Genomic DNA, 25,652 nt, shown 5'->3' on the forward strand with positions numbered 1-25,652 from the left:
GCATGGCAGATGGCAGAATTTAAGTGCAATAAAAATCTGGAATTAAGGGTCTAACCGCTCTGGTTCACTAACGTCCTTTAGGAAAGGAAATCTGTCACGTTTACCAGGTCTGGCCCACATGTGACTCCAGACCCAAAGCAACGTGGGTGACTTCTAATTGCCCTCTGGGTAATTCGGGATGGCCAATAAATGCTGGCCTAGTTAGCAACACTCACACCTTGTAAATGAATAAAAATAATTTCACAAAAAAAGTGCTATCAACTCAGCCAGTGTTGGCATAATGATAATTTAAGATGCAAGACCAGAGCCAACGGACTACTGAAAAATGGCAATCTTGTACAAATCACTTCCGAAATTATTCTGCACAAGTGACTGAATGTACTTTTGTTACATATAACAAACCGAAACACATCCAAGGATGTGGCATTCTCAAGCACACGGCTGTGAAAGTCGACAAGCTAAATTTGTCACAAAGAACAATGGCACATCACTGTTATTTCACCGGGTGGTGATAGTAAAGATAATATCACAAACAATCAACTGATCAGTAAACCCAGAACAGCATGACCTTGACTATAAGCAGTGCAAGGAAGTAAACACTTACAATAAACAGAATCAGGCCATTCAGCCCACTGTCTCAGTGCCAGTTCTTTTAAAGCATTATTCAATGAGTTCCACTCTTTACACTTACCCTGAAGCCCTGCAATTGTTTTGCTTTGCAAGTATACATCTAATTCCCTTTTGAAAGTTCAACTGTGGCAAATGAATGCTAAGCACATTCTAAGAGAAGCCAGCATGGGGCTAACTGTTATATAATGTGAACATTTATAATAGTAAGGGCTCTAGTTAGAACGGTTCAGGATTTGTGCACAATTTCTGAATGTATGAAGGAAGGCTACCTTCTGCAGTAGAGTCCCCTGTTTCACAAGTACAGCTTTTCAAGAAAGTTAAACCTCTTAAAACCTGCAATTAAATTCTGCTCTGGGGCAAACAATTCAAATGTACAATACAGTTGAGCTGGGCCATGTTAAAAACTTTATAACCTTGCCACTGCTGTGTTTCCTATATTACTGTTGTGGCTACACTTCAAAAAAAAGGTACATAATTAGCAGCAAAATACTTTGGATATCCCACAATTGTGCATTGCTTTATACAAACTAAAGCCCGTCTTGCTTTGACGACAGATGGACATTATATCGGACATATTACAGGAACAGGATGAGCTTGGCTTTGATTATCCCCACTTAAGCTCATTTCAGATCCTAATACTCTTACCAAGCAACGATATTGCATGTTTGGCACAGGTAAACATCCCAGCCTGCATGGGACCGCACAAATATCGCACAATGTCCATTACTGACAGCTTACAAAGATAGAACTATGCAAAAGGATGACGTTGTACAATAGGAAAGCCAATTGTATTGGCTGTCTGAACTCAGCCAACGTTTGACAAATATACAAATATCAGAAAACTGCAGTAATCAGATGCATCGCTGGATGCAAGAACATGACAAGTTATAATGGGTTGGTTTAGATCAGAGTGGTGCTGGAAAAGCACAGCAGGTCAGGCAGCATCCGAGGAGCAGAAAAATTGATGTTTTGGGCAAAAGCCCTTCATCAGGAATAATGGGTTGGTTCCCTATTGTGGCTTCACCTTGAGTCAGTCAGAAGAGTAAATAAGGTAACCTTCTCAGTGGAGAATGAAGTCTTTTTCCAAGGACACCATTATAGATTGTCAAAATGATCGACCGACGTACCTAATTTATATTCAATATCAATTTTGGCCCTGAACAAGTAAGGTCTCTGAACATACACAAAAATGCTGCATGAAAAACAGGCAAAGTTCTATGCAAAAATCTGTATTCCAGCAAAGTCAATTAATACCCAACTGTTTCAAGCCCCATGTACCGTTTTCTCTCAAGGTTTTCAATACAATTCAGATATTTTGTGCTGTTTTGTGAATCTTGTGCAAGCTTATCCAATTGCTGGCATGTGAGGGAGTAGCATTTGCTGAGTCATAGAAGCCCGACAGTGTGGAAGCCATTCGGCCCATCCAGTTCACACCGATCCTCCGAAGAGCATCCCATCCAGACCCACACCCTGACCTTTTAACCTACCATTTAGCATGACCAATCCACCTAACATGCACTTTGGAGTTTTGGAGGAAGCTGGAGCACCCAGAGAAAACCCACGCAGACACGGAGGGGGGGGGGGAAATATGCAAACTCCACACAGACAATCGCCCAAGGGTGGAATAAAACTCAGGTCCTTGGTGCTGTGAGACAGCAGTACTAACCATTGAGCCACCGTGCCACCCACAATCGAGCTTATCATCATAGAATTATATAGCGTAGAAAGAGATGATTCAGCCAAAAGTATCTGCACCTAGCTTATTGAGTCATCGAGATGTACAGCACAAACAGATCATCGATCCAACTCGTCCATGCCAACCAGATATCCTAAATGAATCTAGTCCCATTTGCCAGCATTTGGCCCATACCCCTTTAACCCGTCCTATTCATATACCCATCCGGATGCCTTTTAAAATGTTCTAATTGTACCAGCCTCCACCACTTCCTCTGGCAGCTCATTGCATACACGTATCACCCTCTGCGTGAAAAAGTTGTCCCTTAGGTCCCTTTTAAATCTTTCCTCTCTCACCTTAAACCTAGGCCCTCTAGTTTTGGACTCCCTACCCTGGGGAAATGATAGAAACATACTTTGTTGGAATAGAAATGTAAATTTGTTTGGGACGGGTGAGGGAAAAGTCAGAGAGGCGACAGCTAGAGGGCAGTACAAATTCCAACACAACTAGAGGTCCCAGAGAAATGAGAAGGGCTTCTTATCCAGAACATCTCAGCTCCAGCCCATCCCCACCAGTGCCCTGCTTCTGCTATCAATCGGCCCACACTCTACCCCACACTCACCCATTTTCACATTTCACTTCCTGAACCCCAAGTGACAATCCCACAGCAGGGGGGTCATCCTGAAGCCCAGGTTAACAGCCTAAGAAGATGGTTCAGATCTCACAGTGGCAGATGGTAAAATATGAATTCATTAAAAAAAAACGGTATAATGCTAACCTTGTAAACTCATCTGGGTCATGACTAGCTGAACCAGCAAAGACCATGTCTCATGAGTGAATAAAAACATTTAGGATTCTTCAGAAATGAGGCCAAGAATTCTGATACTTCCCCATGGCAGCCAGAAAAATGGCCCATTCTCCCCGTTAGTGATTAGCATTTTAATAGATCAACATTGGTTTACAGGCAGTCCCAGGTCACAAATGTGTTCTGTTCTTAAGTATGTTCGTAAATTGATTTGTATGCAAGTTGGAAAATAACACAAAATAGTTGTTTATAGGTATGGTCGCATGTTGGGTTTTTAAAATTAAAGTTAAAATAGCATCTCATTCGTAAGTACGACGTTCATAAATTGGGGGCCGCCCGAATGTCTAAGTTAATTGTCACGTTTACAAGAATGTTAATGTTGAAAATGTGTGCTGATATCTGCCATTGTAAAAGGAGAGAGAGGCGAATGATGAGGAAATATGATCCAGCAGCCCGGTTAGAGAAAGGCTGGGTGACCTCCACATCTGTTGTGCAGTGACTGACTCTCCATCTACAGCCTCATTGTTCGGCCAGTCAAGGAAAGATGGGGCCTCAGTAACCCTCTTTGACCCCAGAATGCTGTGAATATTGTGGATTAATAAAAACACAGTAGGGGACATACACTACACAACTCCAGCTTAGTGTATTAAAGAGCACAGATAACCACACTGCAGTTGACATCAGCAAGATGATGTCATTCCATCAGGTTAGCTTCATTAACCATTCCTGATTCCAGCTCACAGATGCATTTCATCAAGCCTGGGAAATATGAAAACTATCTTTCTGATGTCTCATGGTCAGAAAACTTTGAGAGGTGCATCACTATAACACAGCATGTGGTCTGAGGGTATAAAGATCTCGCACTCCATCTTACCTTTCGTTGCTTGAACCACAATACTACATTGGAAGCACGCTGCTCTGTTGTAACTTAATAGCTCAATGAAAGGAGGAGAAAGTGAGGACTGCAGATGCTAGAGATCAGAGACAAAAAGTAGTCTGGAAAGGCACAGCTGGTCAGGCAACATCCAAGGACCAGGAGAGTCGATGTTTGGAGCGCAAGTTCTTCATCAGGAATGTGGGGGAGGCCCAAGGGGGCTGAGAGATAATTGGGATGGGGATGGGGCAGGGGGGGAGGAAGCTGGAATGCGATAGGTAGATGAAGACAGGGGGGGTGATGGTGATAGCTTGGAGTGGAGGGTGGAGCAGATAGGTGGGGTGGAAGATGGACAGGTAGGAAAGATCAAGAGGGCGGTGCCGAGTTGGAGTACTGGATCCAAGATAAAGTAGGGGGAGGGGAAATGAGAAAACAGGTGAAATCGACATTGTTGCTGTGTGGTTGGAGGGTCCCAAGGCAGAGGATGCAGTGTTCTTCCTCCAGGGTTGGGTGGGTGGAATCTGGCGATGGAGGAGGCCCAGGACTTGCACATCCTTGACGGAGTAGGAGGAGGAGTTGAAGTATTTGGCCACAGGGCGGTGGGGTGGTTTAATGAGTGTGTCCCAGAGATGTTCTCTGAAACGTTCCACAAGTTGACATCCTGTCTCCCCAATGCAGAGGAGACCACATCGAGAGCAACGGACACGATCGATGATGCACGTGGAGGTACAGGAAAATCTCTGTCGGACGTGGAAGAATCCTTTGGGGCCTTGGACAGAGGTGTGGGGGCAGTCACTTATGTGCCAGAGGAATGTAATCATGCAATGCATGAACAAAATAGTTTGTTACAACAAGTTTGTCTAATTCTTCAATGCCCAGTTTCACATGCTACAGGAACTAACAGAAGCATTGCCTCAACACCAAAACTCTCACGGAGCTCAAGCTTTAGCACATGACTGCCCAAAGGGCATTAACCAATATCAGAGGTTCACTGAACTCAGGCTTGCTGTATCAGCTCTTAAACGTCCATCGTGACAGACTTCTCGCATCTGTGTCACAAGGTTCTGGAATTGGTTACATTCCCCATTGGGGCCTGAGCGTGCACACCAAATAAAAAGAAATGGACAGTCCAGTGCAGTGCTCACAGAGTTCTATCCTAACTGAGATGGTGTCTGCAAGAGGAAAGGCCAAAGTACAGCCCTCACTGATGGATATAAACAATCCTACTGGGATATGGTAGGGGATGGGTCTAGGTGGGAAGCTCCTCAGAGGGTTGGTGGTGGACTCAATGGGCTGAATGGCTTGCTTCCGCACTGTAGAGATTCTCCGATTCCGTGAATTACTACTGACCCAGCCAGATGGGTTTTATGACCATGGTTACACAGTTTGCCATTCCGATCAGCTTCCTACACCAGACTTCTAGGGAATTCAAATTTTACCACCTGCCAAGCTGGGATCTGAACCCTCCTGTCAGGCCATTATCCTGAGGTTCTGGATGACTAAACCACTACATGGCCTATAAAGCTCCCACTTCCCCTCTGTGGGCATTCTGCTTGGGGTTGGGGGTGTGTGGTGTGGTGTGGAAAGCAGGTGTGATAGAATCGGCCAAATGGTAGCATTAGTGGAGACAGGCTGATGCTGAGATTGGCTGGTCAGGAAGTCTACCCTCTGTTCTCTGGGATTTACTTCGGGACTAGATTGGGTTGGGATATCTGGTCAGCATGGACAGGTTGAACTGAAGGGTCTGTTTCCATGCTGTACATCTCTATGACTCTACGTCATGATGCAAAGCACTTCAGAAAATGAAAGAATTTCTTACTTTCTTAGAGAAATTGTTCATTCAGCCCAAGTTGCCTGTAACAGCTCTTTCAAAACAACTCACCGATTCCCTTTCCCCAAAGTTGTGGGAAAAGGATTGCCAGACTTCGTATCTTGAAAAAAAATTATGATCCTTTTCAGAACTAGAGATATGACTGATGTATTTGTGCTGTCCAGTTCTAGTAAAAGAAAAAAAAAGTGTTGCAAATACACAATAGGCCAGTCAGTGGCACTCAGGCCCTCTCCTCTTATTACAGCCAAGTTACAAAGACGGACAAAATAAGCTCAACTCGAGGGAGGAAGTGAGATTGCCCTTAACATCAAGGCAGCACATGACAAAGCGGGACACCAAGGAGATCCAGCAGAAAATTGGGGTCCAGGACATCTCTGCAGGAGCTCCTCAGGATGGATATTTTCTAATCAACTTGCTCATAAATGTTCTTGCATACCTCTGGAGTAGGTGGGACTTGAACTCATTGCTCAGATGTAGGGTCACGACCACTCCACTTAAAGAACATCTCAAGAGTTCGTCAAGATAATATCAGAGACTTAATTATCTTCAGCAATGACGTTCCCTTCATCGTGAGGTCAGAGTGGGATGTTCACCCATGATTTGGCATTTGATGAGGTTCCTCATTGTAGGCTATAGCAAAAGTACAGAAGCATGGGATTAAAGGTGATTTAGTGATTTGGATCAGAAATTGGCTATCTGAAAGAAGGCAGAGGGTGGTGGTTCATAGGAAATACTCACCTGGAGTTCAGTTACTAGTAGTGTACTGAAAGGATCTGTTTTTGGGTTCACTGTTGTTTGTCACTTATATAAATGGCCTGGTTGACGGCTTAGAAGGATGGGTTAGTAAATTTGCAGATGATTCTAAGGTCTGTGGAGTTGTGGATTGTGACGAAGGATGTTGTAGGTTACAGAGCGACATAGATAAGCTGCAGAGCTGGGCTGAGAGGTGGCAAATGGATTTAATGCAAAAAAGTATGAGGTGATTCACTTTGAAAGGAGTAACAGGATTGCAGAGTACTGAGCTAATGGTAAGATTCTTGGTAATGCAGATGAACAGAGAGATCTAGGTGTCCAGGTACATAGATCTTTGAAAATTGCCCCTCAGGTTGATAGGATTGTTAAGAAGGCATACAGTGTGTTAGCTTTTAATGGTGGAGGGATTGAGTTTTGGAACCATGAGATCATGCTGCAGCTATACAAAACTCTGGAGTGGCCACATTTGGAGTATTGCATACAGTTCTGGTCACTGCATTATAAGATGGATGTGGAAGCTTTGGAAAGGGTTCAAAGGAGATTTATTAGGATGTTGCCTGGTATGGAAAGAAGGTCTTATGAGGAAAGGCTGAGGGACTTGAGGCTGTTTTCATTAGAGAGAAGAAGGTTGAGAAGTGACTTAATTGAGACATAAAAGATAATCAGAGGGTTAGATAGGGTGGACAGTAAGAGCCTTTTTCCTCAGATGGCGATGGCTAGCACAAGGGGATATAGCTTTAAATTGAGGGGTGATAGATATAGGACAGATGTCAGAGGTAGTTTCTTCACTCAGTAGTAGGGCGTGGGAACGTACTTCCTGCAACAGTAGTAGACTCCTCAACTTTAAGGGCATTTAAATAGTCATTGGATAGGCATTTGAACAAGAATGGAATAGTGTAGTTTAGATGGGCTTCAGATTGGTTACGCAGAGTGGCGCAACATCAAGGGCCAAAGAACCTGCACTGTGCTGTAATGTTCTATGTTCTATGATTGTTCAACCTTCAGCATCATTCACAACTCCTCAGATACTAAAAGCAGTCCATGTCCAAATAAGGATAATACCCAACATGGGCTGATAACTGGCAAGTAACATTCATAGCACAAATGCCTGGTGGTGATCATCTTCAACAAGAGAGAATTCTCCACTATCAACATTCTGGGGTTATCATTGACCAGAAACTGAATCAGCCACATAAACACAGTGGCTAAGAAAGCAGATCAGAAGTTAGGAATCCTGCAGTGAATAATTCACCTCCTGACTCCCAAGGACTGTCCACCATCTACAAGGCACAAGTCAGGAGTATGTTGGAATATTCCCCACTTACCTGGATGGCTGCAGCTCCAACAACACAAGAAGGTCAATTCTAAAGCAGCCCGCTTGATTGGCACTACACCCATCACCTTCTCAATACACACTCCTTCCACCACCAATGCACAGTAGCAGCAGTATAGAGTAACTCACCAAGGCTCGTTAGACAGCATTTTCTAAACCCATAACCTCTACTACCTAGGAGAGTGAGGGCAGCAGATGCATGGGAGCAGAAACACCTTTCAAAGTTCTCCAAGCCACACACCATCCAGCCCTGGAATTAGATCAGTCCTTCACCAAAATCCTGGCACAGTTTCTAAAAGCACTGTGTGTGGTACAAACACCCAAGGGCCGTAGTGGGTCAAGGTGGCAGCTCATGTTAGATGTAGAGGTAGGTGAGCACTTTCGTGAGAGTGACCATATTTCAATTATGTTTACAATAGCAATGGGCAGGGATAGGTATATACCACAAGGAAAGAGGTATAACTGAGGGAAAGGCAATGATGATGCGATTAGGCAAGATTTAGGATGCATAGGATGGGGAAGGCTACTGCAGGGGATGGACACACTTGGAATGTGGAGCTTTTTCAAGGAACAGCTACTGTTATCAGGCAGGGAGGTAGTTGTCAAGAGAGGGAGCCATGGTTTACTAAAGAAGTTGAAGCCCTTGTCAAGGGGAAGAAGGCAGCTTATGTGAGGATGAGGCATGAAGGCTCAGTTAGGGGGTTTGAGAGTTATAAGTGAGCCAGAGAAGATCTAAAGAGAGGGCTAAGAAGAGCCAGGAGGAGATATGAGAAGTTATTGGTGGATAGGATCAAGGAAAACCCTAAGGCCTTCAGATATATCAGGAATAAAAGAATGGCTAGAATAAGATTAGGGTGAATCAAAGCTAGCAGTGGAAAGTTGTGTGTGGAATCTGAGGACATGGGGATGCGCTTCATGAATACTTTTTGTCAGTATTCACATTGGAAAAGGGCAACGTTAGTGAGAATACAGAGATACAGGCTACAAGATTAGATGGGACTGAGGTTGACAAAGGGGAGGTTTTAGCAATTTTGGAAGATCTGAAAATAGATCAGTCCCCTGGGCCGGATGGGATTTATCCTTGGATTCTCTGGGAAGCCAGGAAGGAGTTTGCAGAACCTTTGGCCTCGATCTTTATGTCGCCATTGTCAACAGGAGTAGTGCTAGAAGACTGGAGGATAGCAAATGTTCCCTTGTTTAAGAAGTGGAGTCAGGACAACCCTGGCTATTATAAGCCAGTGAGCCTTACTTCGGTTGTGGGTAAGGTGTTGGAAGAGATAGGATTTATAATCATCGGGAAAGGAATAATTTGATGAGGGATGGTCAACACGATTTTGTGAAGGGTGGGTCTTGCCTCACTAACCTTATCGAGTTCTTCGAGAAGGTGACAAAATAGGTGGATGAAGATAAAGCGGTTGATATGGACTTCAGTAAGGCATTTGATAAGGTTCCACACGGTAGGCTCAGAAATTGGCTTGCTGAAAGATGACAGAGAGTGGAGGTTGATGGGAAATGTTCATCCTGGAGCTCAGTTATTGTGTGCTGCAATGACCTGTTTTGGGGCCACTGCTCTTTGTCATTTTTATAAATGATCTGGATGTGGGCATAGAAGGATGAGTTAGTAAATTTGTGGATGACACTAAGATAGGGAGAGTTGTGGATAGTGCCAAAGGATTTTGTGGGTTACAGAGGGACATAGATAAGATGCAGAGCTGGACTGAGAAGTGGCAAATGGAGTTTAATTTGGAAAAGTGTGAGGTAGTTCACTTCAGAAGGAGTAACAGGAATGCAGAGTTCTGGGCTAATGGTAAAGTTCTTGGTAGTGTAGATGAACAGAGAGATCTCAGTGTCCTGGCGCATAAATCCCTGAAAATTGCCACCCAAGTTGATAGCTGAAAACGTGTTGCTGGAAAAGCGCAGCAGGTCAGGCAGCATCCAAGGAGCAGGAGAATCGACATTTCGGGCATGCGCCCTTCTTCAGGGCTCAAGTTGATAGGGTTGTTATGAAGGCATATAGTGTGTTGGCGTTTATTGTTGGGGGATTGAGTTTAGGAACCATGAGATCATGCGTCAGCTATACAAGAAACTGGTAAGGCTGCACCTGGAGTATTGCATACAGTCCTGGTCACCGCATTATAGGAAGGATGTGGAAGCTTTGGAAAGAGTTCAGAAGAGGTTTACTAGGATGTTGCCTGGTATGGAATGAAGGTGTTATGAGGAAAGACTGACTGAACTGAGGCTGTTTTCATTAGAGAGAAGAAGGTTGAGAGGTGACTGAACCGAGACATATGAGATAATCAAAGGGTTATATAAGGTGGACAGTGAGAGCCTTTTTCCTCAGATGGTGAGGGCTAACACGAGGGGACATTGCTTGGAGGGGGATAGATTTTCTACAGATATCAGGGGGTAGTTTCTTCAATCAGAGTAGTCGGGGCATGGAACGGCCTGCCTGCAACAGTAGTAGACTCGCTGATGTTAAGGGCATTGGACATACATATGGATAATATGTATGGATCGGTGTAGGTTAGATGGGCAACAGATCAATTTCACAGGTCAGCGCAACATCAAGGGCCGAAGGGCCTGTACTGCGCTGTAACGTTCTATGTTCTATGCTCATCGCCACTTTCTCTCGGGCAATTAAATCCAGTAGTAATGCCCAGATCCCATGAATGATTTTTTAAAAGCTATCTGCAAGGGATGCAATGATGTGTCCAACAGAACAAATCCCAACGTAAGATCCAAACCTCAAGCCTCGATGGAGTTCTGGAATCTATTGCCGGAGATATCAGTGGAAACAGGTCCAAGCTTTACACTTTACTGCCTTTTGAAAGTTAAGACAGCAATGTTTTTTTAGGATTTTGGGACTATTTGCTTTCAATAGGCTAGCACAATCGTTCTGGGCCAAATGGTCTCCCTAGTGTTTTATAGTTACGAGATTTTAAGTGGGCTAGTTCTCTAGCTTTCTTTTCAGGATCCTCCGATCTTAGAAGCTGCTAATAATTTAGAAATCCATTGTTGACTCATGCAGCTTTAATGAAGCAACACATCAGTTACTAATATAAAGCCACATACTCAACTTGGCAGCTGTAACCTCCGCAGTAATGGAAGATACAAGTTCCAACAGCACACCACAAACACAGGAAAACTCAACCCAGGGAAAGAAGAAAATATTACTTTAAAAGTAATGCCAGGAGCTGTTCCACTTCTGAAACACAATGACAGCATGCAGAACTACTCAAAGCATGGATACAGGACTGGGGATACATTAAAACTGCAGCTCAGTGGGTTAAACTCTCAACTTGGAATCCAAAAGTTCTGGGTTCAAGTCGTACGCCAGAGAAGTGAGCACAAAGACCTACCTGGGCTGACACCTCAGTACCGAGGGAGAGCTGCACAGTTGAAAGTTTCAGAAGACATTATCCAAGATTTCCTTAGATTAACGTAGACAATGCTAAGAGTGCTCGTATGAAAAAGAGCACAGCGGGGTTTGCCACACTGTCCTGGCTGATGGTTACTCCTCAACCCACATCACAGAGAGAGATTATCTGGCCATTGGCATATTGTGTTTGGCAGAAGCATATTTCCTACATTGTAACAAATCCTAAACATTAAAAACCTGAATGACCATCAGAATCTCCTCATGATGAGGCGATGGTCTAGTTGTTTGATCACTGGACTGTTAATCTAGAGACCCAGGTAATGCTCTGGGCAGATGGTGGAAAATTGATTTAATTTTTTTTTTTAAGATGCAGGTTAGGTGAATTGGTCATGCTAAATTGCCATAGAGTTAGGTGCATTAGTCATGGGGAATGGGTCTGGATGGGTTACTCTTTGGAGTGTCAGTGTGGACTAGTTGAGCTGAAGGGCCTGTTTCCACACTGTAGGGAATCTATAATCTATTCTAATCTAATGTCTGGAACTAAAAGTCTAATGATGCACTGCCAATTGTCGGAAAAAACTCATCTGGTCCACTAATGTCCATTGGGGAAGGAAACTGTCATCCTTATCTGGTCTGGCCCACATGTTGACTTCAGTCCCACAACAATGTGGTTGAAGCATAATTGCCCTGTGAGCAATTAGGGATGGGCAATAAATGCTGGTCTAGCCAGGAACGCTCTCATCCCATGAATGGATTTTAAAAAAAGCAACTGTGAAATGTCATTAAAGATTTGCAGAGATAGGGTTGACAGTCAGACTCTTTACCCCAGAGTTGAAATGTCTATTACTCAGGGACATGCATTTAAGGTCAGAGTTTACACAGAGTGGTAGGAGCATGGAACGCGCTGCCAGGGGTGGTGTTGGAGGCCGATACGATAAGGGCATCTGAGAGACTTTTAGATAAGTAGTTTTGGGCACCATATCTCAGGAAGGATGTACTGGCCCTGGAGGGTGTTCAGAGGAGGTTCACGAGAATGCTCCCAGGAATGAAAAGCTCAACATATGAGAAACGTTTGAGGACTCGGGGTCTATATTTGATGGTGTTTAGAAGGATGAGGGGGGATCTAATTGAAACTTACTGAATACTGAATGGCCTGGACAGAGTGGATGTTGGGAAGATGTTTCCATTGGCAGGAGAGACTAGGATCTGAGGACACAGCCTTAGAGTAAAGGGAAGACCTTTTACAATGGAGATAAGAAATGTCTTTAGCCAGAGAGTGGTGAATCTGTGGAACTCATTGCTACTGAAGGAGGCCAGGTCATTGAGTATAGTTAAGACTGAGACAGATAGGTTCTTGAGTATCAAGGGATCAAGGGTTATGGTGAGAAAGTGGGTGAATGGAGTTGAGAAACTTATCAGCCACAATTGAATGGTGGAGTAGACTCAATGGGATGAATGACCTAATTTCTGCTCCTATGGTTTTATGGTCACATGAATATGCAAGGTATGGAGGGATATAGACCAAGGGCAGGGAGAAAGGACTAATTTCACTTGGCATCATGTTTGGCACAACATCATGGGATGAAGGGCCCATTCCTGTGCTGTATGTAATAGTTCTATGTTATATTAGATTAGATTAGATTAGATTGCTTACAACATGGAAACAGGCCCTTCGGCCCAGCAAGTCCACACCGACCCGCAACCCACCCAGACCCATTCCCCTACACCTAACACAATGGGCAATTTAGCACGGCCAATTCACCTAACCTGAACTTTTTTGTGGGAGGAAACCGGAGTACCCGGAGGAAACCCACGCAGACACGGGGAGAATGTTCAAACTCCACACACACACACAGTCGCCTGAGGCGGGAATTGAACCCAGGCCCCTGGCGCTGTGAGGCAACAGTGCTAACCACTGTGCCACCGTGCTGCCCATAACCACTGTGCCACCGTGCCTCCCATATGTTGGTCAAATTCAAGCTTTTTGTTCTAAATGCGCCATTTTTCTAACCCTGCAAACTTTGATCAAACACTCACGGGATGGATAAAAGCAAATTACTGTGGATGCTGGACATCCACAGCACGGTAGATTTGGGTGGCACGGTAGCACAGTGGTTAGCACTGCTGCCTCACAGCACCAGAGATCCGGGTTCAATTCCCGCCTCAGGCGACTGACTGTGTGGAGTTTGCACATTCTCCCCGTGTCTGCGTGGGTTTCCTCCGGGTGCTCTGGTTTCCTCCCACAGTCCAAAGATGTGCAGGTCAGGTGAATTGGCCATGCTAAATTGCCCGTAGTGTTAGGTAAGGGGTAAATGTATGGGTGGGTTGCGCTTCGGCGGGGCGGTGTGGACTTGTTGGGCCGAAGGGCCTGTTTCCACACTGTAAGTAATCTAATCTAGTCTAATCCCTCACCATTGGTTAAAATCTCAGTTTCTGTTAACTTGGAATGAAGACAACCTATTGAGACAGAGTCAGATATTTTTGCTGGCGTTGATACATTGGAGTCAGTCCCTACTTTCTTCCTCCCATGGATGTAACCTTTCGCTTATTTTCACATTGGTCTACGTCATGAAGCCCTTAGACTGGCTTCACTTAGAAAAAGGCGAAAGGAGTGAAAGATTCTGCAGCTGGCGGTAGCAGCATCTGTCCTGGGAATGCTCAGCACTGAGACGGGATGATAAGGTTGACGGGGGAGTGAAAGTTAGTTGTGTTCTCCAGCATTCTTCACTGATGAGCAGAAAAACACCAGGGCTGAACTCTACGGAAAAAAAGAAAGGCTGAATGATCAAGGAACTTGGATAGCTGCATTAGGAGAGTGATGGAAAATTGCCTTGGCATACACCCAGTCATCTGTTTTTCGCTTTACATCACCCAGAGGTACTGGCCAAGAATAAAGTTAACTTCCAAATTGTAGCAATGTTACCATACGCTATTAATTTAGCAAGTTTGATTTAACTGCAGATTGAACAATCAGATTGTTATTTATCCATTTTAATTCTGGAGATAAAAGTATTACTGGAATAAGGAGTTTTATTGGAAATCATAGTTCAGTGGAAGAAAGGATTTTTTTAAATTAAAACTATCTTGTATGTCGCATACATGCGGAACAAGCAATTTTGTACTAATGTATGGAAGGCAGCTAACACATTCATATACGTTCTTTCTGGAGTTTGAGCACCAGTGGCTGCTGAAACACGTACAGAATTATTGTAGCTATGTAGAGATAGCCAAAAAACTGTCAACATAGATCTTAGGACCCAAGTAAACATGTATATTGTCACCTGCAGCTCAGTGGTAGGTAGTGCCCTTGCCTCCAAGTCAGAAGGCTACGGATTCAAGTCCTTTTCCAACTAACCAGTTGAGGCATGTTATGACATGCACCCGAAGAGGTGGTACTTAAACCCAGGCCTCCTAGCTCAGAGATAGGGATACTAACACTGCACCATAAGAAACCTACAATCGAATCGAGGTTGACATTCTCAATGCAGCACAGCTGAAGCTCTGTTGGACCAAATTACTGCAGAAGCTGGAATCTGAACTGAAAACAACAAATGCTGGAGATCACAGCGGGTCAGGCAGCATCTATGGTGAGGAAGCAAGCTAACAATTCTAGATGACTCTTCAGAGCTTCAGCTCTGTTGAAGAGTCATCTAGACGTGAAATGTTAGACAGCTGAAGCTATTCCGCCAGCTATGTTTACCCCTTCAAGTGGGCATTAAAGATTCCATGGTCCTACTCAAAGAAGAACAGGGGATTTCTGGCTAAAGGTCTATCCCCTGAACGCCAATTAGTTAAAAACATTTGTTCATTTACTTTACTGTTGTATTGTGGGAACTGTGTGTGCAAAATAGCAACTATACTTCACTGGCTGTTACTGTTTTATGTTCTAATGTGCAGGGGCTGAGTGAATGTGGAGGGAACTCTTAATGGACAGGGTGAGTTAGCACAACAGCACACACAGCTGACAGTGTGGGCATTCTAAGCAACAGCATTTCTGTTTTGGAAAGTAACTTGAACAAATTCATGCCACACAGTTGGCATACTTGATAGCCTGCTCAATTTTGCAGCTAACAAGTAAACTTTTGAATTCCAATAACTGCTTCCTTTAATCAAATGCATCAGTTATGGCACAGCAGTAGCCCATTTTACTGATAATGCTTAATGGTTTGGGGTATCCAAATTTGAAAGATTGAGGAGACACCAGGATTTTTGTTGTTAAAACAAAGATAGAGGAAAAGACGGACTGGAACTTTTTTGTTTTTAAAATAAGGCAAAATTGAAAACTATACGGTTTCAGATACCAGCTGGTCTTGGTGTCTTTAACTGACTTCAGAGAAAACACCTCACTGCATTAGGACTGAGTTTTAAGACTATTGTTTTCAAGTTTCTGCTTTTTGGGGGGATTTTTGAGTTGAAGAGAATTGAATAACGTGTACGCATGCATGTGTTTTGGGTAGGTTAGGGGAGCACAACATTGACATTTTTATGTTACAAGTTTACATTAACCGACTCTGCATCTCTGTTGAATGGGTTTTGTTTTATTGTCATCCAATCAGCTTTCAATCTCCCCAATGTAGGTGAGAGCACATTGTGAGGCGTTACGTTTAGGGGATGGTGATGGGAGAGCTGTCACATTACTGACCAAGGAATTCAAAGACCCATGCCTTGTTTGGAGAACTCCATGACAGCAGCTGGTGGAATTTTAATAAACATAATAAAACTAAATACAATTTAGAACCATCTCAGTAACAGTGACTGGGAAACTGTCATCGATTGTCATAAAAACATATACAGTTCACTAATGTCTTTTAAGAAAGGGGATCTACCAGCTTTACCTGGTCTGTCTCACATACATGACTGCAGATACACAATATGTTTGACTCTTAACTCTGAAATGAGTTAGCATGCTTGTTCAGAGTGGGCAACAAATGCCAACCTTGCCAGTGACACCAGCATTCCACAGGAGAATAAAGAAATCAAAAAACTGAGCTAAAAATTACATGGTCTGGTTGGACCTTGGACATTGAGACAAAGGTGGTATAAAGGGCTGGTGCTACAACTCTGGAATATATATGGAAAGGTGCCACAGTAAGGGCACATTTGTATTAACAATTGAGATGTGTACTGCAGGATCATAGAGGCAATGTTTGGACTAATGATCGAGAGACACATCTTCAAATCTCAGGATCGTAACAGAAGAATGAGGGAGGATCTCAGAAATGTATAAAATCCTGATGGGACTAGACATTATAGAATGTTCCTGATGTTGGGAGAGTACAGAACTAGGGTTCCAGTCTAACATGAGAGGTAAGCCATTCAGGACTGAGGTGAGGAAGAATTTCATGACTCAGAGTCAAGAACCTGTGGACTTCTCGATCACAGAAAGCTGTTGGGGCCAGTTTGTTAGATATATTCAAGAGGGAGCTGGACCATGCGGCTAAAGGGATCAAAGGGTATGGAGAGAGGCTGGAATGGAGATACTGAGATTGCATGATCAGCCATGATCATACTGAACGGTGGCACAGGCTCAAAGGGCCGAATGGCCTATTCCTGCACCTATTTTCTGTTTCTATGTAACTGGTGGAATTTAAATTATAATTCATTAATAATATGGGAATAAATAAATAAAACAAGCTAACCATGAAACTACTGGACTGTAAAGCCCCAACTGGCTCACTTACAATCAGGGAAAGTAAATCCGCTATCCTTACCAGAAAGATCTATATGCGACTCCAGACCCACACCAGTGAGGTTAACTATTAACTGCCCTCTGAAATGGCATATCTTGCCAGGTTTAGATTAGATTAGATTCCCTACAGTGTGGAAATGGGTCTTTCAGCCCAACTAGTCCACACCAACCCTCCAAAAAAAGTAACCCACCCAGACCCATTCCCCCTGACTAATGCACCTAACTCTATGGGCAATTTAGCATGGCCAATTCACCTGACCTGCACATCTTTGGACTGTGGGAGGAAACCAGAGCACCCGGAGGAAACCCACACAGACACAGGGAGAATGTGCAAACTCCACACAGTCAGTCGCCCAAGGCTGGAATCGAACCCGGGTCCCTTGCGCTGCGAGGCAGCAGTACTAACCACTGAGCCACCATGTTTCATTAAAGCTGCTGACTCATAACTGTACACATGGACTGCAGCAGCTTAACCAGGTGATTTCCTCTGCCTGGAACGAACATAAAAACGGTTTCCACGATAATTGCACTGATATTGTCCTTCTAGTAGCTGAAGAGTAAAAGGTTAACAATAACTACTGAGCATTTGTGCAAGGAGCCACATCATGAGGATGAGAGATCAGATGGGGCTAAGACCTGATGGACAGCAGTACTAGCTAAGCCTTGCTCTACTGTGCTAACATCTCTCACTTATAGGTAACTCTAACACCTTAGACCGGTTAGTGATTTTTGAGACGATTTGTAGCTCAGATTAACACAGATGATAAGTCTGTAAGTTAGCTCACTGAGCTTGAAGGTTGTTTTCAGATGTTTCATCATCATGATGTTACCTACTATGCTGACGAAACATCTGAAAACAAACCTTCAAGCTCAGTGAGCTAACTTACAGACTTACCTTAGACCAGTCTTGTTTGTCCCTCATTACATCACAAAGTCTCAACGATTTTCCCTCACGAACCTTTCCTTGGTATCATCTTCTGGTGGTTTCATAATAGCATATAATTTCAATAAATTACACCATTGAGACATCAAACAAGACATTATAGCTATTGTGTGTTACATCACTTAAATATACGAAGTAATAAATTTGCCTTTACAAGTATTATTCTAAGGATCAAATGTTAAGTTGGACATATTCCTGTAATTTCCACACAATCAGAATTGCAATGGCACGCAGGAGTGTAACAGCGAGCAGGAGGCCATTCTGCTCATCTTATTTGCACCAGCTCTCTAAGTGAGCATTATGACTTAGAGGCACTCTCCTGTTTGTTCCCCATAACCTTGCACATTACTTCAATTCACATCACCACTGAAAGCCTTCTTGAATGCCTCGATTGAGCCTGCTACCACCAAACTTCCAGGAATTTCATTCCAGATCTTTCCGGCATCTGGGATGGTGGGCGATTATGATATCTGTTTGGTGTGATGGATTAGGGGTGCACATGGCTTGGCCTCACTCACATCTTGACTATGTTAAACTTGGACCACTTGGAGGAAGAGAGGTGGGAGGCCACACAGGGGAGTAGTGGAGATCACAAAAAGTATCGATGAGGACTTCAGAAGGGCTGAGGCAAAATATAAGCAAAGATGGGTGATAACCACCCGCCTTGGAATATAAATGTGGCAGCTTAACATCAAGAGGTGAGCAAATCCGTGATGTACTGATTCAATTATTGAAACATTTTTGCATTTTAAAATATGGAGAGTTATTCAGTTATATAATACTGTGGTGCTGGGATACTCAAGCTGTGTAAAATTCAGAATCCATTCTATTCTTACGTATGTACAAAAAAAAACTAGGCATTCAGTCTGTGACAATACACCGCAGTATGTGATAAGAATATCAGGTAAGAGATTGGCCATTTTGTCAATGTAGTATTTTGATTGACTTGTTCACGCTTTTAAATAAAAGAGCTTCTGAATTTTAAGAATTCTGGCACAAAAACCAAGAGCTGCAGGAATGATATTTGATTTGGAACAGGAATTTCTGCAAAAAACAAACAAGCACCAAATCAATTTCGAAGATCACATCTTCCAAAACACTTGAGTAATTAGGCACGGACATACAGCAATGCAAGGACATTGTCAGAACACTTTGAAAAACAGCTTTTCAGCTAAACAATATGATCATTGTGTCCATTTGTGATCAATGCCACATAGTGCAGGAAAAACATAAAACACTACAGTCGAAGCTTTGATGGTAATTCAGAGCAGAATAGAGACACCGGCATGGTATTTATGAATAAAGCATTGCAATTTGCTGCTTACGCTGGAAATCTATTCACCAAGTGCAGTTCAACATTCATGAGCACATACTGCTGCCATCTCCAAGACCTGCACAATATACTAGAACTCAACTTTACAAATATGCTCTCAGCTTCTGCTTATTAAAATCTGAGAAGGAGGAGATTGACATCTAGACAGAATGTTTCCACTTTGGGAGGGGATCAAATCTAAAGGTCACTAATAAACCCATGAGGGAACGCAAGAGAAACTACTTTATCCAAAGAATGGTTGGAATATTCAACTCATTACCACAGAGGGCAGTTTAAACGAACAGCAGAGATGTTTAAGAGGACACTAGAAAGGAATGAAACGAATAAAAGGCATGAGGAAAGTTTGGTGCATTATAAATAATGGCACTAATGCATGGTTCAAATGAGCTGTTTCAGTAGATATCTTACAGACAGCCAAAATTTCAGCCTGGTAATGCCACAAATAATCTGTTCATTTATGATGAGTCAACTTCAACTTCAAAAAAATACATTGACAAAGATAGTTAAAAACAAAAGGTAGAAACAAACGTTCTGTCAGTTGCTCTTCATCAAAACCCGCCCTCCCCACCACGTAAAATGTACGACAGTGCGCTCCTTACACAGGGAGAAGGGTTTGACAAGAAACTTGCTCCCACATTCTGTCAACATTGCTCCATAACCAGCTGACAAGAGCGTTAAAGAGTTTCACTTCTTTAACTGCCTCTGGAACCTGTACCTCCCACAGAGAAAAGTCTAGCCTCCGGACAGCTCCAGATGATGTGAGGAGCATTAATGAAGGAAGAATTTGTGGAATCCACCTCCTCTTCACTGAGTGCCTGATTCTGCAAGTCAGTGCACATGGACTGTTCATCAGCTCAGCCAGTTTCTCGTGGTAGTTTTGTACTTTTAAAATTTAACAACCCTCACAAGTGTGGGGCAGTGTTGGCACAGTGGTAATGTCACAGGACTCGCAATTCGGGGCATTATAGAGTCATAGAGTCACTCAGCATGGAAAGAGACCCTTCGGTCCAATGCATTCATACTGACCATAATCCCAAAATTAAACTAGTCCCAACTGCCTGTGCTTTGGCCATATCCCTCCCTATTCATGTACTTATCCAAAAATGTCTTTTAAACATTGTAACCGTGCCTGCATCCACCACTTCCTCTGGCAGTTCATTCCACACATGAACCACTGTGCAAAAATAATTGCCCCTTGTGCTTCTTTTTCAAATCTTTCTTCCCTCACCTTAAAAATTGCTCCCTCTTGTCTTAAACTCCCAAGTTAGGGACAAGGCACCTGTCATTCACCTTACCTGCACCAGTCATGATTTTATAAATCTCTGTAAGGTCACCACAACCTCCAATGCTCCAGTGAAAACGTCCCAGCCTATCCTTGTAACTCAAACCCTCCAGTCCTGGCAACATCCTGGTAAATCTCTTCTGGACCCTCTCCAGTTTAATAACATCCTTACTCTAACTGGGTGACCAGAACTGGACACAGTATTCCAGCAGGGGCCTCACTAAAGTCCTTTACAACCTCAACATGTCCCAACTCCTATAGTCAAAGATCTGACCAATTGAAGGCAAGTGTGCTAAACATCTTCTTAATATTAATTCTGAGAATTGAGAGAGACAATTGAATTCAGTAAAATCTAGAAAAAAAAAACTGACACAGCCAAGGAAATATTGCTTATTGTTGTAAAACCTACCTGAATCATTAATATTCTTTCTGTAAGGTACTCTCCTATTTGTACATATCAGAGAAATGTGGGTGACTCAAATTGTCCTTAGTAATTAGGCATGGGCAATAAATGTTGGCCAAGCCAATAATGCCCAAGTCCTCACTGACTGGGTTAAAGTGAGGACTGCAGATGCTGGAGAGCAGAATCGAAAAGCGTGGCAGTAGAAAAGCACAGCAGATTAGGAAGACTGGGTTGCCTTATCAGGAAAGTTGAGGCAGAATAGGCCTGCATCCTTAGGAATTTAGTAACGTCAAAGGTGACTTAATTGATGGTAGCCATCACGTGGTGGCGCAGATATTGGACTGGGGTGGACAATGTCAGAAATCACACGACACCAGTTTACAGTCCAACAGGTTTATTTGAAGTCACAAGCTTTCGGAGCACTCCTTCTTCATCAGGTGAAGTGTGACTTCTGACTTAAATCAAAGCATTCAAGACCCTGAGGGGACTTGACCAGGTGGATGGGAAAAAGATATTTGTCCTTGCGAGGGAATCTAGGACTAGCAGTCTTTTAAGTTTACTGGTTATATTCTCTGTCACCATGTCCTCTCCTCTCCCCTCCAGTGCCACTGACTGCTCTTTCCAGTGGGGCAGTTAGACACACTACTGTTCTGCCAATCTCACATTCCAATCATTTAATCTGAACTATCAACATCCTTTCTCCCCCAGGACTCCACATCCCACCACACCCCCCAGACAAAGCATAAATGCTGCCCCCTCTACACTTTTCAGTTCTGATGAAGAGTCATCTAAACAAACGTTAGCTTGCCCTCTCTCCATGGTTGCTGCCAGACGCGCTATGCTCTCTTCAAAGGCTGGAAAAGCGCAGTTGGTCAGGCAGCATCCGAGGAGGAGAGTCGACGTTTCAAGCATAAGCGCCTCCTCAGGAATGGCTTGTGCTTGAAACATTGACTCTCCAACTCCTCGGATGCTGCCTGACCAGCTGTGCTTTTCCAGCACCACACTTTTTGACTCTGATCTCGAACATCTGCAGTCCTCACTTTCTCCACACTGCGGTCTCCAGCAGGCTGTTTTCCCTGGAGTGTCAGAGGCTGAGGGGTGACCTTATAGCGGTTCATAAAATCATGAGGGGGATGGATAGGATAAATAGACATGGTCTTTTCCCTGGGGTGGGGGAGTCCAGAACTAGAGGGCATAGGTTTAGGGTGAGAGGGGAAAGATATAAAAGAGAGCTAAGGGCCAACTTCTTCACACAGAGGATGGTGCGTGTATGGAATGAGCTGCCAGAGGAAGTGGTGGAGTTCAATGTAAAAGGCATCTGGATGGGATCATGAATAGGAAGGGTTTGGAGGGATATGGGCCAAGTGCTGGCAAATGGGATTAGATTAATTGAGGATATCTGGTCAGCATGGACGGGTTGGACCAATGGTCTGTTTCCATGCTGTACTTCTCGATTTGTCATTTTCAGTTCATATTTCAGTCTCTGCAGCAATTTGTTCCTCCTTTAAAGATAAGGGATTGCCCAATTAAAACAAAGGTGAGAAAACTTTTTTTTTGCGGGGGCTAAGAGTCTTTAAAAGGCAGTGGATGTAGAACCTTTAAATAGTTTTAGGGCAGACTTGATTACCGAGGAAAGCGGAGTTCAGGTTAAAAATCTGATCTACTATTGAATGGTAGAACAGCCTCGAAGGGCCGAGTGGCCTACCCTTGTTCATGAATAGAACAAAAGTGTTGGGTTATCATTAGTTAACCAGGAAACAAACCAGTTAGCTATACTGATACTGTTAGTCAAACAGAAAAGGCCGAAGTTGCCTAACGACTGACTGTAGCCTTAATTATAGACAATGACTTGAAAGGCACTCCTCTGCAATACCAAATGTCTGGGCGGCTGAAATTGCAGGATTCACTGGGATTGGGGTTAAGAGGTTTTACAGCAAATGGACATTTCCTCCGTTGCAGAGCTACCGCGAGGTATCATGCAGCTGGATGAATAAAAATCCTGCTTACTGACAATGCATTCCCAGGATGTGAATCACAACTCAAAAAGAAAATCCTGTGATCCACATGGCTGTTTTATCCAGTTTCCCAGTATCTGATGATTTCACAACGTGATTTCATCATTACTTCCTGGAAGTTTACACCCTGGCTGGAACCAGTTAATCATGTTTATGCAGTTTCTCTCTCTCTGTACCTTCACTCCCAGTGTATGAATTCACGGACAGCACACCAGTCTGTTTAAAGTAGCTTACGATTTCTTTGCAAAATGATTGGCATACAGCCGGGTGAGGAGTTTTGCATTTTCTCCCCCCTCGATCAATAAAAGTTCAGACACAACCATTAGTCCAACCCTAACAAGGCTTTACTGCAAACATCAACGGTTTCTTGCCCACCACTCCTTTGCAAACAGCAACAGGAAACACTCAGGGTTAGACTAACACAACCTTCCAACTTCAGCAACAATAGGGGACAACGTGTCCGGCTCTCGCGGTGGTCTGGTGTTAACCTGTGCCAGTGTGTGAATGTCCCAGAAACACTACAGGAACACAAACTCCTCATTATCTTGATCCAGTGTTAGGCAATAAACTCTCACCTGCTGTGCTTTTCCAGCACCACTCTAATCTAGACAATAAACTCTCACAGCAACAACCATGCGCTGAGCTTTTTCCAGCAATTTCTGTTCTTGTTTGATGTAAAAGACCGGGCTTATGCAAAACCGTCCAAAAATTATGTTTTTTAAATGCAGTTTAGATCTCGATACAAAATTAGATTATAAATTATTTTCCAACCCTAACAAATAACCTATTCCAATTTCATTGTCGAGGGTGAAGCTTGTAACTCAAACTAAAGGCAAAGTACTTCGGATGCCGGAAAACTGAAACGAAGAGTGCTGGAGAAACGCAGCAGGTTTGGCAGCATCTGTGGGGAGAGAAAACACGTTACATTTTGAGTCTGATATGACTGTTTCGAACTTAACATTTCTCTCTTGCACAGATGCTGCTGAATTTCTCCAGCACTCTTTATGTCGAGGTTTTTTTTTTAGCTCAGCCTGTCGGGGAGAGAGGGGTGAAGTTGGAATGGAAAGATGACCGTGATTTAAAATGCAGCTTGTGTGTGCGTGAGTGAGAGACTATTGCAAATTGCTGCAGCGTACCTCAATGTTGCTTTCCCTACTTTTTGAACCTCCGGCTTGTATTTTCTTTGTGTTGTCAGGGCGGGTTTATGCACAATTTTAAGATCTGCTGCTTTAAACGACGGGGGGGGGGGGGGGGGGGGAGGGGACATTGCAAGTGAAATTGCACTGTGCTGGGAGAATGGTTAAAATGGTTAAAATCACGGTCGCCCCATCCTTCTCCCCAATGCACGGGTTGGGCTCTGAACAGTAGATCCCGGGTTGAAGTAAGCCTGACACAAAATGATAGGAACTCTCCTAGTTCCATTTGGAGATTGAACTTTGCTGGAAGGCTGCCAAAAAATAGGGGATCAAGCCATCTCCACGGCTGCCACTGAGGAAAACACTCAAATCTAGACATCAAAGAATTTCACCCCCTTTTTTCAAATAAAAATGTTTTATTTAGATCGACTCCCCCAGGAAGCTGGTTTGGTTCTTCAGCTGAAAACAAATCCGGATTGTGTTTGGGGACGGGAAGTCAGGGCGATTTGGGGTTTTATTTCCCAGTTAAAGTTCCACATTTGAAACATTCTTCAATCAATCCTCTCTGGGAAAGGCTCTGACCGGATTCGAACAAGGGCTCAATCTTGCCTTCTGCAGCATCACGTCATGTCACACACAGGCAATCGCCTCGCTCGTTTGAATTGCAAATGCCCATTTACAACCGAGCGGTTTAATCTCTCCTGTGCACAGAGCCCCCTCCCTCTACAATGGCTCCGTTTGGACCCTATTGCTCGCGTGTGACAACCGAGACACAGATCCCTGACACAGCCATAGCCCAGCCCTCTCTCTCTATCTCTCACACACACAATGGGAAGCGTGAACACATCTTACCTTTGACTTGTGTTTCATACTCGGTGATGATTTCTTTATCTTTCTTGTACCTGGCAGGGGTTGACATCTTTTGGACCCCCCCCACCTTGTCTCTCCGCTCCAAGTGCAGTCCTTCACAGCAACGACCCAAAACCGGTGCCCGCTGCCGCTGGCATTCACTCGGAAGGTGGAAGGAGCGAGTTGCTGAACGAAATCGGAAGAATCCCGACTGGGTCACCCTGGTGGTGACCCCAGGAGGGGGGGGGGGGGTGAGAAGAGGGAGAGAGATGTGCACAGACAGCTAGCTCACACGGCGATCTGCCCCATTCGCTGCTGAGCCTTGTAGCACTGATGGACAAGTTGGCAAAGCATTTTCGTTTGGTCGTGGCTTGTCACAGGAACTCTACGAACTGAAGGTACTCGGTGTATCAGCTGTTGACTGAGCAGCACTGGGGATATTCCCCCCCGGGTCTTAAAGACTCTTTAAACCTCAGCAACACAGAGAGAGAGAGAGAAAATTCATTCACACAATCCGCTCCTCTTTCACTTTGTGGGGGACGGTAACAGTGAGCTGTTTGGGGAGGGGGAATGGAGTAAGTTTGGGAGCCGCGGTCGCTCAGCGCTGCCTCCCGGCTCAGGAGTAAACTTTGCCGCTTGAGGCTGAGGCCAGCTCCTGCTGCCGGAGACTGACTCAGCTTCCAGCCGGGACAGCGGAAACCAGCCCCGCGCCCCCAGATGGA

At 44.0% G+C, this 25,652-nt stretch overlaps 1 protein-coding gene across 3 annotated transcripts in view; it reads right to left on the reverse strand.

The window, feature by feature from the left end:
- LOC122559849 (SLIT-ROBO Rho GTPase-activating protein 1-like) overlaps positions 1 to 25,646 on the reverse strand; it is a 300,957-nt gene extending 275,311 nt beyond the window's left edge. For all 3 annotated transcript variants that reach the window (XM_043709964.1, XM_043709965.1, XM_043709962.1), the window contains exon 1: positions 24,934 to 25,646. In XM_043709964.1, coding sequence (XP_043565899.1) covers positions 24,934 to 25,000 — 67 coding nt within the window. In that variant the 5' untranslated portion in view covers positions 25,001 to 25,646. The remainder of the gene's footprint in view (positions 1 to 24,933) is intronic.
- Positions 25,647 to 25,652: the final 6 nt, after the last annotated feature.

Source organism: Chiloscyllium plagiosum, chromosome 19 (assembly GCF_004010195.1).
Source record: "Chiloscyllium plagiosum isolate BGI_BamShark_2017 chromosome 19, ASM401019v2, whole genome shotgun sequence".
In the NCBI taxonomy this organism is placed as follows: Eukaryota; Metazoa; Chordata; class Chondrichthyes; order Orectolobiformes; family Hemiscylliidae; genus Chiloscyllium; species Chiloscyllium plagiosum.